The sequence below is a fragment of the Marmota monax genome, unplaced genomic scaffold (genome assembly GCF_021218885.2).
Source record: "Marmota monax isolate L192 unplaced genomic scaffold, Marmota_monax_Labrador192_F-V1.1 WCK01_AAM20220418_F8-fsc00004, whole genome shotgun sequence".
NCBI lineage: Eukaryota > Metazoa > Chordata > Mammalia > Rodentia > Sciuridae > Marmota > Marmota monax.
In genome coordinates, this window is record NW_026692881.1 from 25017079 (window position 1) to 25036677 (window position 19599).

Consider the following 19599-nt stretch of genomic DNA (forward strand, 5'->3'; position numbering starts at 1 on the left):
AATAATTTCTTCCTTCAACAGATGTTCTGAGTGGCATTTTAAGCCATTTCTTGCCACCTCTACCTGACACATCCCTTGTTGAGGATGTAGGGTGGTCTTTACGAACACCCAGTGGGAAAGCAGAGATCTGAAGTGACCTAACCAACAGCTGAAAAAGCACAATCCCTTTTTCAAAGCCCTAAAAAAAAAAATTCTCCTGTGGCTTATGAACACCTCTCATTTTGGGTCTCCCTGAATTTGATGGAACATCTGCTTCTTAAATGTTGTGCCAAGTATAACATTTAAATGGGCTAGCAGAACTTTGCAGTTTGTGACCTCATTGGAGCTCCTGTTCACTTGGGGGGGGGTGGAGAAGAGGGAGAGGGTGTTAAGATGCAGCATGAAAGCACGAAACCCATAACATTTTTGAGAGGATAAGATGTTCATCCCAAGATGATATTTTCTGCAGTAGCTAGTGGAATGACCACAAGGAAAGGGGAATTCTCCTCTAAGAGCTTCATATTACTTTGTATGTCCACCAGCAGTTTTAAATAATCAGAGTGGGAAGAAGTTATGGATATGTTGACACAGTTCCTAGCATGTTCCTAGATCATTTGCAGTTCTAATCCTCTTGTCTTCCTCTCCCTAGATAGTTGTTCTGAATTGGGGGTGATTTTGTGTCTCAGGAGATATGTGGCAATGTCTGGAGGCATTTTGGGGTGTCATGCCTGAGGGGTGGTGGTGTGCTACTGGCATCTAGTGGGTAGAAGCCAGGGATGTGGCTAATCATCCTACAATGCACAGAACAGAACTCCTTGCTCCTCCAAGAAAGAATTATCTGGCAAATAATGGCAATAATGCCAAGATTGAGAAACTGCGGTGTGGACTTGGAGGATTTGTTAGATGAAGAAATTGGAGAGAGTGGTAATGAGAGCTTTTAATATGGTCTCCTTTCTTTAGCCACTGCTTTCAGTTACTTTTCAACCTTTTTCCTTCCTTCAGCTTGGGAGGAAACAGTCATCATCATAGCTTCCATTTGAGTGCCCAGTATGAGCTGAGTATTGAAATTATCTCACTTAATCTTCACCACAAGCTTGCTAAAAAGCTGCTGAAAGCAGCGTCCATGTCTGTTTTTGTGACTACAATACACATTGTCCGGTTCAGTGCCAGGCATATAGCAGGACCTCAACATAATGGACAAGTGGAGGAATTATATCTTTTATACATTAAAAAAAAAAAAAAAAAAAAGCAGGGGCTAGGTTTGTAGCTCAGTGGTAGAGCGCTTGCCTAGCGTGTGTGAGGCACTGGGTTCGATTCTCAGCACTGCATATAAATAAATAAAATAAAGGTCCATTGACAACTAAAAAATTATTGGGGGGGGAAAAAAGAGAAGAAAGTGAGGCGTGCAGAATTCATACAGCTAGCTTAAGTAGCAGAATCCAGATCCAACTGAACTTGGTGTAACTCCAGCACCAAATCACGTATCCACTGAATTATATCCTTCTCTTGCGGCACCAGAATGATTTTACTGGTGTTTTAAAAAGCACTAGTGAAGGACTGAGGAAAAGATAATGTTAAAAAATTCTCTCTCCGGTTCTGATGAAATGATCCCTTATTTTTGAACAGCGATCATGACTTCCCAAGTGTTTCTGTGTGTGCTATTCTTGCAACGTATTACTTTGCTCATTTTGTAGATAAAGAAAGCGAGGCACAGAAGTTACAGGAGAAAGTAGTAGTAGAGGACTGGAATGCGGCAGTTTTGGATAAGAAATACTCCTTATACTCCCCGCGGGTAGTTGCTGAGAAACGAGCCGCCTTGGGAGTAGATAGCACGCTCAAATCCTTCCCGTTCAGAAGTAAAGCCCTGGTAACTTCTTAGTCTTTTCACCCTCGAGGGAGAAAAGGAAACACAGGACACTACATCTCCCAGCGGCCATCGCGGAATTCCGCAGGGCGCAGGCGCTATGAGGCGGCATGCGAACTACGACTCCCAGTGTGCAGTGGGCGGGGAGGGACTACATTTCCCGAGGGGGCAGAGGAAGGGGCGGGAGGAGGCGGGCCAGAGAGCTGCTCCCGCCCCTCCCCCGTGCTCGCGCTGAGAGGTAAACAAACCGCGCGCGGGCTGCAGGCTGCGCGGCGGGCGCGGCGGGCTCGGCGGAGGCGGCAGGGGCGGCGGAGAGCGCGCCGAGCCGCGGCCGGGCTGGCCCGCCCGCCCGCCGCACATGTCCCGGGACGGCGCGGGGCTATAGCCGCCTGCGGCGCCTCCTGTCGGCCAGGGACGGGAGCGCGGAGTAGCGGGGTCGCCACCCGCGGTGCCCATGGAGCGGGTGCGGATGATCAACGTGCAGCGCCTGCTGGAGGCCGCCGAGTTTTTGGAGCGCCGGGAGCGAGGTAACGGCTGGGCACCGCTGTCTGAGCCCGCGCGCTTCTGCTCCGCGTGGAATGTGCGGTGCCGCTGGTGAGGGGAGGTGCGCGCGTATGTGTGAGGAGCGGCGCGCGCGTGAGGCAAGGTGCGCGCGTCTGTTAGTGAGGGGGCGCGCGTGAGTGGCGGTGCGCGCGCCTGCGAGGGGAGATTTGTGTGCCTAGAGGTGCGGGCGAGTTATGTGAGAGACGCACACGTGGGAGGGCAGACAGCTGTGCGAGAGGGGGGGCGCGCGTGGGCGTGCATTTGTGCTCTAAGGGTGGGGCATGCGGGACCCCCTGCGCGCGAGGGCAGAATCCCGGTGGCCAGCGAGCTGGCTAGGCGACCGCAGCAAGCGTGACCGCCTTGGGGCGGGGCGGGGGTTCGGGGGCTCGGCGACCGCACTGGGAAAAGGGACGTGGGCGTCGCGCGTCGAGACTGGGCAGTGCGGGGTGGGAGGCGACGCCGAAACCGGGAGCGGGAAGCTTGGCGTCGGGAGGGAGGAGGCCCCAGGGACTCGGTCGTTGAGGTATGTGGAGGACATCCTGGGGCATGAAGAGAGTTAATGGGGAATTCTGAGGGGACGTCGTGGGGTGGCTGGTAATGGGTCTGGGATATGCGGGTGTTTAGTCAGGGGGCGCTCTCGGAGAGGAGGTGGGAGGAGGCGGGACTGGGTTGGAGGGCCGTCGGGCACCTTGGAGGGGCTCGAGTCAGCCGCGGGAACCGTGTCCTGGCCAGCGCGGTTGTCTTCTGAATAGAGAAGGGAACCCTTTGCCTCTTACCACTCTCCAAAGCCTGTGGCTGCAGGGACCCTGGATGTGTTCTTCTAGCGATGTCTATTTTGAAGTCTCTTTTTCTTGCTCTCTTTAGAGTGTGAACATGGCTACGCCTCATCATTCCCCTCCATGCCGAACCCCCGGCTACAGCATTCAAAGCCCCCACGGAGGTTGAGCCGGGCACAGAAACACAGCAGCGGGAGCAGCACCACCAGCACTGCCAACAGGTAGCAGTCTAGGAGGGAGGGAACACAAATCCAGAGTCCCTGTCCTACTGACCTGTGTTTTTCCTCTAATGCCACTTCCAGAGCAATACAAAATGGGTTTCTTTACCACTACCCTGGAGATTTGGCACTTTTAAAATAATAAGGTCTAGGAATCATAGCCTGACTTTCTGTTGAAGAGAAGGAATAGAATATAGAAAGACAAAAAGTTCTTGCTGGGACTGTTCAGATGAGAGGTCTCTTGACTGTGCTGACAGCAAGTCCGCAGACTTGGCAGCATGTATCCATGCCTGTAGCCACATGCCAAATGTAATCTTGGTCCAGCTTTCATTTTTCTTTCCAAGTTTAAGATGATCCAAGAAGAGTTTTTAAAAATCAGAAACAGCTCTCGCAAGATATAAAGCAGAATCAAGAGCATTGTTAAAGGAATAAAAATATTTAGTTAGAATAGGAAGTTTGTGGGCATGGTCTGTTTGTTGTTCAAGGCAGAGGGGAAAGACATGCTGTGGAAGTTTTACATTATTAGAAGATTGGATTGGTATTGGAGCTCTACTACAAAGAGATAAAAGATGGTTACTTTTAAAGTAGGTAGATTTTTCAGGATATGCTTGTCTTAGAGGTACTCAGACTTAGTTGACTTCAGTTTCTGAAAATTTTTGGTACTGTCTGACTGTCTCTTTAAATTTTTTCTGGGAAGCCAGTGACTCCCAAGGCTTAATCTCCTGGAAGTTTTCAAAAGTCTTTTATTTATTTATCTTTTTGGTACTGGGGGATTGAACCCAGGGGCACTACAACTGAGCTATATCCTAAGCCCTTTTTATTTTTTTTATTTTGAGACAAGGTCTCCCTAAATTTCTGGGTCTGCAACTTAGGGGCTTCTTATACTCCTTTATATACTCCTGCCTCAGCCTCCTCAGTTGCTGGGATTACAGGTGTGTACCACTGTACTCGGTTTCAAAAGTCATTTCTTAAAACATTTGCCACCTTTTCCATCCATAAAAGGAAGTTAAATGAGACCTCTATTTCTGATTTCCTAAACACAGAGAACATAGAGAATGATTCATTTTTGGGGATGGAGCAGAGTGAATTGTGAGTAATGAAGCTTCCCTGAGGCTTTGGGAAACTCCATCCAGGTGGTTGGGTAGTTATTTGGGGAGGGAGGTTGAAGAGGGAGCAGTAGGAGATCTTGATGCGGAAAAACCTGAGGGTCCTAGATAACAGAACATGAGGTTAGATCTTCCCACTCTACTTTTCAGATATCACTGAGGCAAAACTAGGATTTGTTCTCCCTTTGACTAGCCTTTAGAGTTGCATATTTACTTTTTGACTTCTTAAGACTGTTCTGCATTTTTTAAACTTATTTTTTTAATTAAAAAAAATAGCCCTTAGTTTAATATTTTAATTTGTGAGTCTAGAGAATTTGGTGTCATATAGTGTGTATGAAGTGAAACTATGTAGTATGATATATAGCACTTAAAAATATAAATTTGTTTGCCCTTAAACTATCAGGAATTAAATCCTATTCAGGAATTATGTATGCTTCAATTCATACGTAGATTAGAACAAAAAAAGTTTTTTAAATTTGAAAATTTAGGAAAAGTACCATATGGGAAACCAGACCTGAGTTCTCTCATGCTGTATGTATTAAGTTTTATTCAGAAATCATGTATATATGATCTCATTACATTTCTCCTTTGTCCCTTACTGTTTTCATCTGTACAATGAGAGTGTTAGATACTCACCAAGGTCCTCTTTTCCCCTGAAGTTCTGTGACTGATTTATTGATAGTTTAGAGATTAGTTAGTTTATTAGTATATATTCAGTATATCTTCCTGTCAGTGCAGATATGTCATTTTTACTATCAATTCAAGGATTTCAGAAGCATAAATAAGACATTTCTGGATTTTACTAATTATATTATAGGTCACTAATAGGAAAGTGTAATTTAGTTTTCTTGTATGTGCTCAGTTTAGAATTTTGACTAAGGGTTGTTTTTTTTTTCGTGCTAGTATTCCTGTTCAGTACTACAGTATTAATTACTGTCTTTTAGCACGGTGTGTTAGAAAGTTTGTAAATTTACAAGCATGCTATATTAGTGGGGTAGTATCCAAGGGAGAATACATATGCATTGGACCACTTAGGGTTAGGACTAAAACGGGGTAATTTTTTATGGGAATTTCAAGTAGCAAGAAAAAGAAAGATTTTCAAATGTATTTTCTTAAGGTAGGTCCATCATGTGTGTGGTTTAGGCTGAGGCATATGAACGAGAACTAGTATGTTAAAGTGAAACACTAGACATTGTTTTCCTAAGCTATTTATTTAAAATGTCTTGTCCATGGAAGTAGGGAAACTAACTACAAAATTCCAGTACTGGGGTATGTAGGAAATAGTCCTTTTGTAAAGGGGCACTGTAGGCTTCCTATTAACTAAGCTTATTATTGGATTTAATAGAAAATTTTTTTATACTGGTTACATAAAACAGATGACTCGTAGAAATGTGTTTATTATCTGAAACAAAGAAAGGAATGACAAGTGTATGTATTGTATTTTTTTTTTCCAGATTAAAAAGCTACTTGTGTAGAAGTGGCTACTCTTACTATACATCTTAAACATAGATAACTTATGTCATAAAACAATATTTGTGCCAGGCATGATGATTCATACCTCTAACTCAGTGACTGTGGAGGCTGAGGCAGGAGGATCACAAGTTCTAGACCAGCCTCAGCAATTTAGGGAGGCCCTAAGCAACTTAGCAAGAGAGATCCTGTCTCAAAATTGAAAAAAAAAAAAAAAGGAACCGGGATGTAGCTCAGTGATAAAGAACTCATGGGTTCAATCCCCAGAGCTCAAAACAAATAAAAAACCCCAACATTTGTTTCTCTGACAGTGTAGTATCTTTTAAGATATAATTAAGTGGTGGCTGACTTCTTTTGCCTAATGTTCTCAAGTATACTATGATATTCCTAAGACAAAATGTTATTTTATAGATTTATGCTGAGAATTAGTTGACTCATAATATAAATTTTTAAGCCTCCTTCCCCCTAAATCTTGAAATCTTCTTTTCATGAAGCACAAAGGAGAGAAAATAAATGATATATTGTGATGTTACCAATGTGAACCTTGCATATCCTAGTAATCTTTATCTAACTGACAATTGGGAGGTGAGACCTGTAATATATAATTATTTTTAAATACATGCTTGATTTCACTGTAATCCTGGTCATAGCTTTCTGGTACTCTTCGTATAATCAACCTTGTAAGATGTGACTGCCTCTAGAGAATCTCTCTGCAATAACTATCTGGCTTGTTGGGGAACATCAAAACTTAGATTTTGTCTCACAGCTGAAATTGAGATCTATCATCTTTAAAACACTAGCCCTGATATATCTAAATATCTCTTGAATCTGGCTTCTGTTCTCTTAACTTCATTGCTATCCTAATTTCAGCTATTATCTCTCACAACTGCAGTAACCTCCTCCTTGGTATCCTTGTAACCACATTCTCATGAATTCTATCAGTTGGCTTTCTTTCAGTGCCTTTAACATCACGTTTCCTTTTACCTCAAGGTCTTTGCATGTACTCTTGTTCCCTGCTGACAATAATTTTTTCTTGCTCTTTGCCAAGCTATCTCTATCTAATAATACTCTTCCTTCAGTGCAAGCATGACTTCCTCAGGAAAGCCATTCCTCGCTTCACAAGGTAGATCGAGTCTTTATATACTTTATGGCACTCCTACTTTTTCTTCATAGTGTTCATCACATTTGTAGAAGTATAGTTATCTGAATATTTTGTAAATTTGTGGTCCATTTGTTGGACTAAAAACTCCAAGGGGACAGGAATTGAGTCTCTTCTGTTTAAACATTTATCTTTACTACCTGTCATATAGTGTTTTGTACACAGTAGGTGTTTTCTGAAGAATGAAAGATTTTTCAACCCCAGTTAGGCTGTCTCAAATGAAAACTGAGTTTTTGTTTGTTTCTTGCTGAGTACCATATTAGATTGGGGGGAGAACTGATGGAAGAAAATGAAACCCCTGCTTTGGCAGGCTTTTTGATTTTATTTTGTGTTCTAAGAGATGTTAATACACTTGGAAATAAAAACAATCTACAGTATTTGAAGAATAAAAATCTCCAAATTGCCAGTTCTTTTAACTGTGTATTTAAAAAACTATAGACTACAGAAAGCTACACTTCCTTTAAAGAACATTAACTGCCATACTATGTTATCAGAATAAAGTGATATCAAAAGAACCAGAAGTCTGTCAATATTGGCATGGGGCCTATGAAAGAGAGCTAATATATTAAAATGAAACACTCAAGAGTTATTTTTCTCCTTAGCCTAAATGGAAATTTCTTTAAAATTTCTGTTTCATGGAAGTAGGAAAACTGTAAAATTGCAATACCTGGGACATTTGGAAAATAGTGCATTTGTAAGGGGATACTTGGAATAAATATTGTTATGACCCTGTGACACATCCATAATAATTGCATTGTTTTGAGGAGACCTAGAAAGTTGTAACCAGTTTATGTTTGGATTTCAGTTGATGGGTAATTTTTTTCTCTTTAGAGTCCTGTGGATACTAAAGAATCTCACAATGTCAGCAGTTCCACCTACTAAGACCAAGGTCATTAAACAAACACACACCTTTCCTGTTGCTTGTAATGCTTTGGTTTAACTTTTCTTAAACTAAAGAATAAAGAAATCTTTTTGTCTTATTTAAAAGGATTGTATTGTTATAGTTTTAGCATTACATTCTTTTTGGCTATCTTCATGGATTTGTATTTTATTTTAATTTTGGCAAGGAGAGGTGGTGAATTCTTTTTCTAGAATAGTTATGGAGGATTTTTTCCAGTAGAAGTAATTCATGATCTTTTATCTTCTGTTTTAATCCTTAAATATGTACCTATTTTTTCATAGAAGAATTGAATAAGGACTAATTTATGTGAAACTTCTATTCTGGTTTTCAAGTTTTCTATATTAAAAACATATTTTCTGGGCTGGGGCTATAGCTCAGTGGTAGAGCACTCATCTAGCATGTGTGAGGCACAGGGTTCCATCCTCAGCACCATAAAAATAAACAAATAAAATAAAGATATTAAAAACAAACCAAATATAGTTTCTGCGTTCTTGTCCAATAGGGAACTCATAAAGTTTTAGGGCAAAAATGGAGAGCAGTAGTAGAAATTAAATTCTTAGTAATGTTAGGATTTTTCTTTTTCTTTCTTTTTTTTTTTTTTTTAAAGATAGAGTGAGGGGGGGGGGAGAGAATTTTTAATATTTATTTTTTAGTTTTCGGCGGACACAACATCTTTGTTTTGTATGTGGTGCTGAGGATCGAACCCGGGCCGCACGCATGCCAGGAGAGCGCGCTACCGCTTGAGCCACATCCCCAGCCCCAATGTTAGGATTTTTCACTATTTTCTACGTGATGAGTGATGAACACACCTTTTGAGATGTGTTTTATGTCTTCTTCAAAACTGGGTTCAGTGAAAAATTCTCAAGAATTATTTATATGTCTCACACTAAGCTAACTGAGGCTTTCCATTAAATGCTTCATTGAAGCATAAGTTGGCTGTTGTTGGTGTTCTTATGGATGTATCCTTCTACAGGGTATTGTTTGAAGGAGACTTCATGATCATGCCCTGTAAATCAATAGGACAGCTGCTTTTCTTCCTATTTGATTGAGAGGGCTTTTTGTCAAGATATAGAATATATGACATAGAAAATCACAAATCATAGGGAATTCAGGATTTCATCTGGTATAGTTCCCTGCTTTATGAAGGTAAGATATTATCGTTCATTTTATGATTCAGGTACATGTAGCCAAGGAATGGTTTAAGCGATTTGCTTAAGCACGGGTGGTAGTTGATTTTTACTAGCAAGCTAGATTTTAAATAATATATACATCATTCTAACCAGGCAAGGCTGTTGACGTGAAAGAAGTTTTTTTTTGTGTTTTTTAGTTTAGATGGACACAATAACTTCATTTTATTTATTTAATTTGTTTACGTGGTGCTGAGAATCTAACCCAGTGCCTCACACATGCTAGGCAAGTGCTCTACCACTGAGCCACAATCCCAGCCCCTGTATTTCTCATTTTTGTGAAACATATACCATTTAATGAAGAAAACATGCTATCAAATAAACATGTGAATGTAGTATTTCAAAATTTGATGAGCTTTATATAGGAAAAGTAGAAGATACTATAAGGTAGATAGCAGAGGACTTGATCAAATTTGATGGATAAGGGAAGCCTTCTTGGGATTAAACATTTTGTAATCTTGCTTTTACTGTCCTGAGCATTTTTTTCTGTTCATATTTACATATTTTTGACATCATCTTAAATTACTGTATGATACTCTATTTCATGTATTATAATTTATTAAGCTAGTGATCCATTGATGATATTTAAGTTATTTTCAGATTTTTTCCTGGAATTTCCAAATAGGTAATGACATTGATGTTATTTTCAGATGTTCCTTTTTTTTGCACTCCAAACAAGGCTTCTCTGAACACTGTTGTACATATTCATTGGCTTTTGTTCACGTGTATCTGTAGCATAAATATGATTTAGAATTGTTGGGTCAAAGGTAGGTTCCATGTGCAATAATAATAATAATAATATCTTACATTTATTATATCACTAATATTTAAAGACTTTTAATATAATCATCTCATTTGGAAATCTGAAATTCTGAGGTGTAAAAGTACAATTATTTTCCTTCCACTGAGGAAACTGGGCTTTTGTCCAGTTACTTCCACAGGTAGAACTAGAAGATGAAATAAAGCCCTGGGACTTCTCTGAAAACATTTTTTGGTAATAATTTACTTAAAAGTTAAGACTCAGTGACTGTAACCTGAGATTTTATGTGTTTGTGCTCTGCCAAATTTTTTAAATGTGTGGTCTGTGCTTGTTGTTTTTAATGCCTTCCTACCAGTGTTCAATCTTTTTTTTAACTCTTTGCAGTTCATTAGCTATTGAAACTGCTCTCATGAAGGTAATTAGCGGCCACATTCATTGAACTTTTGTAAAACTGTTGCCTTATATGCTTTCCTGCCATAGAGGAACTATTGTATGTTTAGAAAGATACCATATACATATATAAAACGGTAAATATACAAGGCAGTAAGATGTTGTAAACAGCCATTTTTATTTGTGTCAGATGCAAAGTACAGAGTGTAAGTTGTTTAAATTTATATAAAAAAGATTCTAATATGTTACAGGAATGCTATGGATTTGTAATCTGTACTTGTTCATTGATTAACTTCAAAACATATTTAGGGAAATGTAGAGTTATGATACTTGTTCAAAGTTCCTTCTGTTTTAGGTAAGGAAAACTAATTTCTCATAAGAAATATTTGTATTAGTACATGATTTTGTTAATGTTACTGCATACATTTCAGGGGAGTTCTTTTTATTTAGTTTTATGACATTGGATAAAAGGATTTCTATGTGGTGCTTATTTCCTTGCCTTTGTTTATTATGGGAAGTAATTTTGATTACTTTTTCTTTGTAATGTTGAGGATCGAACCCAGGGCCTCACACATGTTTGACAAGTGCTCTACCTTTGAACTTAACCCCTAGCCCTGGAGGACACTATTTTGGGAGGCTAAGTGACCAGAACGTTGAAATGGGCATTTCTTTTTTTTTTTTTTTTTTTTTTTTTTTAAGAGAGAGTGAGAGAGAGGGAGAGAGAGAAAGAGTTTTTTTAACATTTATTTTTTAGTTCTCCGCGGACACAACATCTTTGTTTGTATGTGGTGCTGAGGATTGAACCCGGGCCGCACGCATGCCAGGCGAGCGCGCTACCACTTGAGCCACATCCCCAGCCCTCTGAAATGGGCATTTCTAAAGAACACAATTTTATATAGAAAAACACAATTTTAGTCTTCATTGAGTAATACATTTTGATAGAGCAACTAATTTTTCTTTATTCTGATTTTGATTATTGAGATGGACAATTTAGGATTCTCTTTTGAGAAATTGTAAAGAGCTTTTTCTTTTATATATGTATACACACACAGGTTTTTTTTTTTTTTTTTTAGTTGTAGTTGGACACAGTACCTTTATTTATTTATTCTTATGTGCTGAGGATTGAACCCAGCACCTCACATGTACTAGGCTAGCGCGCTATCGCTGAGTCACAACCCCAGCCTCAAGAACTTTTCCTTTTATAAGTAAAAGAGAGAATAAGTTTGTCTTGGTATTAAGAAAAAATGTGAGTTTTCAGGTGTTTGATTTTGACACCACCATCATCTCTTGTGGTAGGATATATCTTCTAGATGGATAATAGACCTCAATGATCTTCAGACCCCACAAAAATTGGACATTGTATTATCATCAGTGCTGAGTGTACTAGAATTGGTTTTTGTATTCTTTTTGGTAACAGTTAATGCACTTGTGTTTACTAATTTAAAGTTTAGAATTCTGGGCATGGCTCTGCTAAACCATTTGGTATACTTGGTATCACTTTAACATCTGCATGTTATTATCCAGAAAATTGTCTTTTGTAAGACAGATTATTTCCCTGGAAATAGTACAATAAGTCAAAAGAAGCAATTGATTTAATTTTTCTATAGAATCATTGTTGATTTGGGGTTACAGTTACTAAAAGCTCAAAGTCCAATATTTTTATAGAATTTATCATTATCATACTCTAATATTTTCTTTTAAGGAACAAAATTTTGTATATAAATATAAATGGATATAAGTTAACGGTCATATAGTTATTTAGCCATGTAAAAATATGGTGTCATTTTGTCTGTTATGTAATGTCTTGCTTTATGTATTTGCAAAAGAGAAAGAAATTGAGCTCAGTGAGGCGAGGCACTGTAATTTTAGAGTATCTGTATTAATATAGGTAGTTAGTAAATACTGAATAAATGAATCATTGACTACTTTGAGCAAGATCAGAGATCTGAAGTTATTTTTTGATGAAAAATTGGTATCTGAGAAGACTTTTAGAGAAGCAGGCTCAATTGATTGCTTTGTATGAAACTGAATATCTTTATTCTTATTGTCATTTTATTTGTAGCAGGAATACTCATTGAAAATAAACTTATATATACATGTATATATGTGTGTATATATGTACACGTATATACACATACACATATGCACATATACACACACACACACACACACGTTGTAGGTGGACATAATACCTTAGTTTTTTATTTTTAGGTGGTGCTGAGGATCATACCCAGTGCCTCACTCATGGTAGGTGAGCGCTCTGTCACTGAGCTACAACCCCAGCTTTAAAGATAGTTTAAAAAAAAAAATTTGAAACTGAGGTCCATATTATCAGAGCAAGCAGAGTACCATGTTTCTCTTAATTTTTTGATAAATGTCAATTTATTAAGTACGAGTATGTGGCTCATACTGTTGGCCATTTTATAAGTGAAAGGTAACTTGGATATTAATGTCAAAGTGTAACAAGTGTAAGGCACAATCCTTGAAGATGAAGATCTCCTATTCTACATGTCCACACAAAGACACATATAAGTGATCAAAGCAGTGTTCGTAGACACCCCAAACTGGAAGCCGTTTAAATGTCCACCACCTGATTAATGGATAAACAAAATATGGAGGGGCTGGGACTATAGCTCAGTTGGTAGAGTGTTTGTTTAGCATTCACAAAGCCCTGGGTTCAATCCCTAGTACCACCAAAAAAAGAAAAAAAAAGAAAAAGAAACAAAATGTGATGTATTCATACAATGGAATACTGTTCAGCAACAAAAAGAAACAAACTACTCTTATATACAGCAAAATGAATGAGCCACAAAACATATGGAAAGACTGAAATCAAATAAATAAAATTATATCTTGTCTGATCCCATTATAAGAAATCTATAGAAAAGACAAAATATAGAGACAGAAAGCAGATCAGTGGTAGTCTGAGGGTGGGAGTAGAGATTAACTTCAAGTGGACATTTGGAGTGACAGAAGTGTTCTAAAACTGAATTTTAGTAAAGGTTCCACAATGTTACAAATTTACTAAAGCCATTGAACTCAATTTTATAGCATGTCAGTTATACATCAGTAAAGCTGTTTTTTTTTTTTTTTTAAAGATTGTTCTTATTTATTGCAGTAAGGAGAGTCTTGGAACACATGACAGATGATAAGAGGAACTAATGGAATGAATGGAATTTTTTTTTTTAGAGAGAGAGAGAGAGAGAGAGAATTTTAATATTTATTTTTTTAGTTTTCGGCGGACACAGCATCTTTGTTTGTATGTAGTGCTGAGGACCGAACCCGGGCCGCACATGTGCCAGGAGAGCTCGCTACCGCTTGAGCCCCATCCCCAGCCCTGAATGAGTGAATATTAAGCAGTAATTTCTTTAAAACTGAAACCAGTAAGGGGTGAGGAGTAGAGAGTGTTGCCAGTTGAAAGATGGTATCTCCACTTCCTAACAGCTCCAGGATCAAGGAGATTTTAGCTGTCTTGTGAACCTCTCTTACCCAGGACCACTTTTTTTGTGTGGCGTAATTGGTTGATAAGAGTAGTGGAGTAGGTTAACAATAAAATTTAGTATCAACTTTAAGAAATAGGCTTTATATTTATGGGTGATGCTGTTAATTATGCTGCTGTTCATTTTGTTCTCAACAAGTATTTACTGAATGTATATTTCATGCTTGATTCTTATTGAATTACCATTTGGAAATCAGATGATTCAGAACATCATTGATATTTTCCCTATTTTTAAAGGCTTTGTATTTTCTCAAAAAAAAAAAAAAAAGGAGCAGTCATTTTAATCTTAAAATTTCTGTAGTTTCCAATATTTTTCTTACCTAAAAGTGATTGTTTCACAAGTAATATATAACAATAGTACCTATGTTTCTTTTCTTTTTTTTTTTTTTTTTTAACATTTTTTAGTTGTAGGTGGACACAATACATTTATTTTATTTTGATTGATGGTGAGGATTGAACCCAGTGCCTCACACATGCTATGCAAGCACTCTTCCTCCCAGCCACAACCCCAGCCCTGTATGTTTCTTTCTTTTTTCTTGTTTTTGGTTGTTGATAGGCCTTCATTTTATTTATGTATTTATATGGGGTGCTGAGAATCAAATCCAGTGCCTCACACATGCGAGGCAAGTGTGCTACCGCTGAGCCCCACCCCCAGTCCCCCCTGTGTGTTTCTTCATAAAGAATAGAAGGTAAACTAATTATTTTTAATCTGTTTTTAACATATGCATATAGTCTAAAAAATCAACTAATACAAAATACCTTATAAAGAAAAATAACTGCCCCATATCTTCCATACAGTTTCTACTTCCTATATAGGCTACCACTTCTAATAATTTAATAATTTCTTCTTCATTTGCCCTTATATTTCTTTCTTTTTTTATTTTTTATTTTTATTTATTTATTTTTTAATTTTTTTATTGTTGGTTGTTCAAAACATTACAAATTTCTTGATATATCATATTTCAAGCCCTTATATTTCTAAATAAGAATGTTATCTTGCATGCTATCTATGAAATTCCTGATGTAGATGATGAGGTTGTACTTTATACTCTTGACTAGTAGCAAATTAATCATATACCCGAAATAAAAAAATTTAAAAAGTACATGAGAGCAAAAATTACCCAAATAATTGTTTTTATTTGTATTTTTTAAATATTTACTTTTTAGTTGTAGTTGGACACAATACCTATATTTTATTTATTTTTATGTGGTGCTGGGGATCGAACCCAGGGCCTTGCATGTGCTAGGCAAGCACTCTACCGCTGAGCCAGAACCCCAGCCCTGAATTGCTTTTAAGTTATGAATGTTTTAGTAATTTATGTTAGTAGTGTGCTACTCATTAAGGAATTGGAAACTTACTCTAATCCCTGAGTACTTAGTGGTACATTGTTATCTCGGTTTCATGGTGAAGTTTATTAGTTGAAAAAAGAAAGCTTTATTGAGATATAATTTCCACAAAACAGAATTCCATTTGTTTTACAATTCAGGGATGTAACTTATGTATATAGTCATTCCGTTGTCTACACATTTATGAGGTAGACAATTTTCATCACTCCCAAACATTACCTCATGACCCTTTATGCTCTTCTTTTTCCAGCTTTGTTCTCTGAAAACTTCTGATCTCCTCTCTGTTAGTACAGCTTTACCATTTCTGGAATTTTATGTAACTGTAACCATGTGTGTACTTTTGTGTGTCTGACTTCTTTCATTTAGCATTATGTCTTTTGAGATTCATTTATGTTGTATGTGTATTCATAGTTCAGTCCTTTTTATTGAGTAATATTCCATCATATGGACTTAACCATAATTTGTTTGTTTGTTCATCAACTTATCGACATTTAGGTTGCTCTTTGCTTTTACCTATAAGATCTTATGAATCTTTATGAACAGGTCTTTTTTTTCTCCTAGGTAAATACCCAAGAGGAATTGTTGAATCATAGTAAGCATATATTTAATTTTATAAAGAAACTTCCTGTCTCCCAAGTGTCTGCTACCATTTAAATTCTTAGTAGTAGTGTGCAAGACTTCAAGGTAGCTAGCTCCACATCTTGGATAACATGTGGTATTGTCAGTCTTTTTTTTTTTAAAGAGAGAGAGAATCTTTTAATATTTATTTATTTATTTTTCGGCGGACACAACATCTTTGTTTGTATGTGGTGCTGAGGATCGAACCCGGGCCACACTCATGCGAGGCGAGCACGCTACCACTTGAGCCACATCCCCAGCCCTATTGTCAGTCTTTATAATTTTAATTTTAGGTATTTTAGATCATAGTAATTGTGTTTTCACTTGTGTTTTCCTTATGACTAATGATCTTGAACATCTTTTTTTAAAAAAGTATTTATTTATTTTTAATTGTAGTTGGACACAATACCTTTGTTTGTTTTTATGTGCTGCTGAGGATCGAACCCAAGGCCTTGCACTTGTTAGACAAGCGCATTACCACTGAGCCACAACTCCAGCCCTCTTTTTTTTTTTTTTTAATGTTCTTATTGGACATTAGTGTGTGTGTATATATATATATATATATATATTTTTTTTTTTTTTTTGGTGAAGTGTCTTTTCAAATATTTTGTCTATTTTTCTTTTTTGTTTGAATTGTTACTGAATTATAAGATTTCTTTGTAAATTCTGAACATAAGAGTTTATTATTATGTGTTTTGCAAATAGTTTCCATACTTGGTGGATTTTTTTTTGTCATAACTGTCTTTTGAAGGATGAAAGTGTTTGTTATGATGAAGTCAGTTTGTCATGTTTCTTTTATGGTTCATGCTTCTGAAATACAATAATACAGGATCACAAAAATTTTCTCTTACATTTTCTTCTAGTAGTTTTATAGTGGGAGGTTTTACACTTAGATCTGAAATTTAGAGGGGTTTGTGAGTGTGCATACATATGTGTATGTTTGCTGGGGATGGAACCCAGGACTTCATGAAACATGCTATAGTTAATTTTTATAAAAAGTGTGAGGTAGGGTTGAAGTTCATTTTTTGGAAAGTGATCATCTAGTTGTTCTAGTACCATTTGTTAAAAAGGCTAAACTTCTACATTAAATTGCCTTGGCGCCTTTGTGAAAAACCAGTTGATCACATATGTGTCAGTGTATTTCTGGATTCTCTACTTTGTTTCTTTGGTCTAAATATTTATCCTAATATTATAGTTTTAATTACTATGGTTTTTCTAAATAAGTCATGAGATAAGGTAGTGGATGTCTTTGAGCTTATTTCTATAAATACTCTTTTAGCTGTTCTTGGTTATTTACATTTTTACATAAATTTAGAATTAGCTTGTCAATTTCTATGACAAAGACTACTCGAATTTTGATTTGAGGGCTGGGGCTGTGGCTCAGTGGTAGCACGCTTGCCTAGCATGCGTGAGGCACAGGGTTCGATTCTCAGCACCACATACAAATAAATAAAAATAAAAGTCCATCAACAACTAAAAAATATTTTTAAAAATTTTTGATTTGGATTGAATTGAATTTGTAGATTGATTTGGGGAGACTTGGCTTATCTTAGTAATATTGAATCTTTTATTTCATGAACATGGTATGTCTCCATTTATTCAGTTATTTAGGTGTTGTAAAATTTCAATATAGTTATTCAGAGTTAAGGTCATGCATATACTTTGTTAAATTTATCCGTAAGTATTTTTTATTAAATGTCAATGAATTTTAGTATATTTACAGAGTTTTCTAACAATCACCACAATCAATTTTAGAACATTTTCACTACCTCAAAAGAAATCCTGTGCTCATTGGCTGTCATTCTCCAAATTCTTCTCTGTGCCAGCACTGAACAAACACCAATTCTGTTTCTATAGATTTGCCTATTATAGAATTTCACATAAATGGAAACATAATATATGGTCCTTTATGGCAGACTTCTTTCACTGAGCATGTTATCAAGGTTCATCCATGTTGTGACAGGTAGCAGTACTGGATTTAAAAAAAAATTCTAATTTATTTATTTTTTACCGTAGAATGCATTTTGACATATTGTATACAAATGGAGCATAATTTCTGATTCCTCTGACTGTACGTGATGCAGAGTCACGTCAGTAGTGTAACCTTATATGTATATAGGGTAATAATGTCTGTCTCATTGTACCGTCCTTCCCATCCCCACAGCCCCATCCCTCCCCACACTCCCCTCTTCGCAAACCAAAGTTCTTTTATTCTTCCCTGCCCTTCCCCACTATGGACCAGCATCCATTATCAAAGAGAACATTCTGCCTTTGGTTTTTTGGGATTGACTTATTTCACTTAGCGTGATATTTTCTGGTTCCATCCATTTATCAGCAAATGCCATAAATTTTCTCTTTTAAGGTTGAGAAATATTACATTGTGTATATGTACCACCTTTTTTTATCCATTCATCTGTTGAAGGGCATCTAGTTTGGTTCCATAGTTTAGCTATTGTGAATTGAGCTGCTTATAAACAGATGAGGCTGTGTTACCGTAGTATGCAGATTTTAAGTCCTTTTGGTATAGACCAAGGAGTGGATAGCTAGGTCAAATGGTGGTTCCATTCCAAATTTTCTGAGGAATCTTCATATTGCTTTCCAGATGGCTGCACCAATTTACAGTCTCACCAGCAACGTATGAGTGTACCTTTTTCCCTACATCCTCGCCAACACTTATTATTGCTTGTGTTCTTGACAATTGCCATTCTTACTGAAGTGAGATGAAATCTTAGTTTTGATTTGCATTTCTGCAATTGCTAGAGATGATAAACATTTTTTCATATGTTTGTTGATCAATTATTTTTCTTCTTCTGTGAAGTGTCTATTTAATTCCTTAGCCCATTTATTGATTGGGTGTTTCTTTTTTTTTGTACTGGGGATCAAACTGAAGAGCATTGATCACTGCGCAACATCCCCAACCGTTTTTTATATTTTATTTAGTTTCAGAGTCTCACTGAATTGCTTAGCACCTTGCCCTTGCTGAGGCTGGCTTTGAACTTGTGATCCTCCTGCCTCAGACTCCTGAGCTGCTGAGATTATAGCCATGCGCCACTGTACCTGACTTGAGTTCTTTATGTATCCTAGAGATTTTTTCCCATTCTGTAGGCTTTCTCATCAAGTTATTGTTTTCCTTTGCTGAGAAGAAGCTTTTTAGTGTCAATCCATCCACTTCTTCTTCTTCTTTTTTTTAAGTATTTTTTGAGTTTTAGATGGACACAGTATCTTTATTTGTTTGTTTATTTTTAGGTGGTGCTGAGGATTGAACCCAGGGCCTCACACCTGCAAGGCAAGCATTCTACCACTGAGCTATAGCCCCAGCCCCCAATTTTCGATTCTTGGTTTTCTTGTGCTTTAGGATTTAGGAGTCTTGTTAAGGAAATCAGCTTCTAAGCCAACATGATGAAAATTTGGCCTTCTTTTTCTTCTTCTATATCCTTAAGTATTTTTTGATGCTGTTGTAAATGGCAATTGAATTTGGCATACTGACCTTGCAAACTTATATGTTCTAGTAAATTATATATTCCTTGGATTTCCTAAATAATAATGTTCTCTTTGGGAAGGAGGGGTGATCGAGATTGAACCCAGGCCCATACACATTCTAAGCATGTACTTTACCACTAAGGTACACTCCTAGCTTCTTAAATAGATAATAACATTGTTTGTGAGACATTTTTATTTTCTCTTTTTCATTGTGTTTGATGTTCTTTTCTTATTTCATGTTCTGGAACCTCTAGTACAGTGCTGAATAGAAGTTGTAAGTGAACAGCCTTGTCTTGTTCCCA

At 37.3% G+C, this 19599-nt stretch overlaps 1 protein-coding gene across 3 annotated transcripts in view; it reads left to right on the forward strand.

Annotated features, from left to right (window-relative positions):
* Nucleotides 1-19599, forward strand: part of Mxi1 (MAX interactor 1, dimerization protein) — a 74126-nt gene that overhangs the window by 14318 nt on the left and 40209 nt on the right. Inside the window, exons 1-2 of one of the 3 annotated variants that reach the window (XM_046449718.2) lie at nt 2187-2370; nt 3251-3383. In XM_046449718.2, the coding sequence (XP_046305674.1) occupies nt 2298-2370; nt 3251-3383 (206 nt within the window). In that variant the 5' untranslated portion in view covers nt 2187-2297. Of the gene's footprint in view, nt 1-2186; nt 2371-2890; nt 2910-3250; nt 3384-19599 lie in introns of those variants that run through there. The other 2 variants (XM_058581299.1, XM_046449717.2) reach the window with 2 other exon arrangements.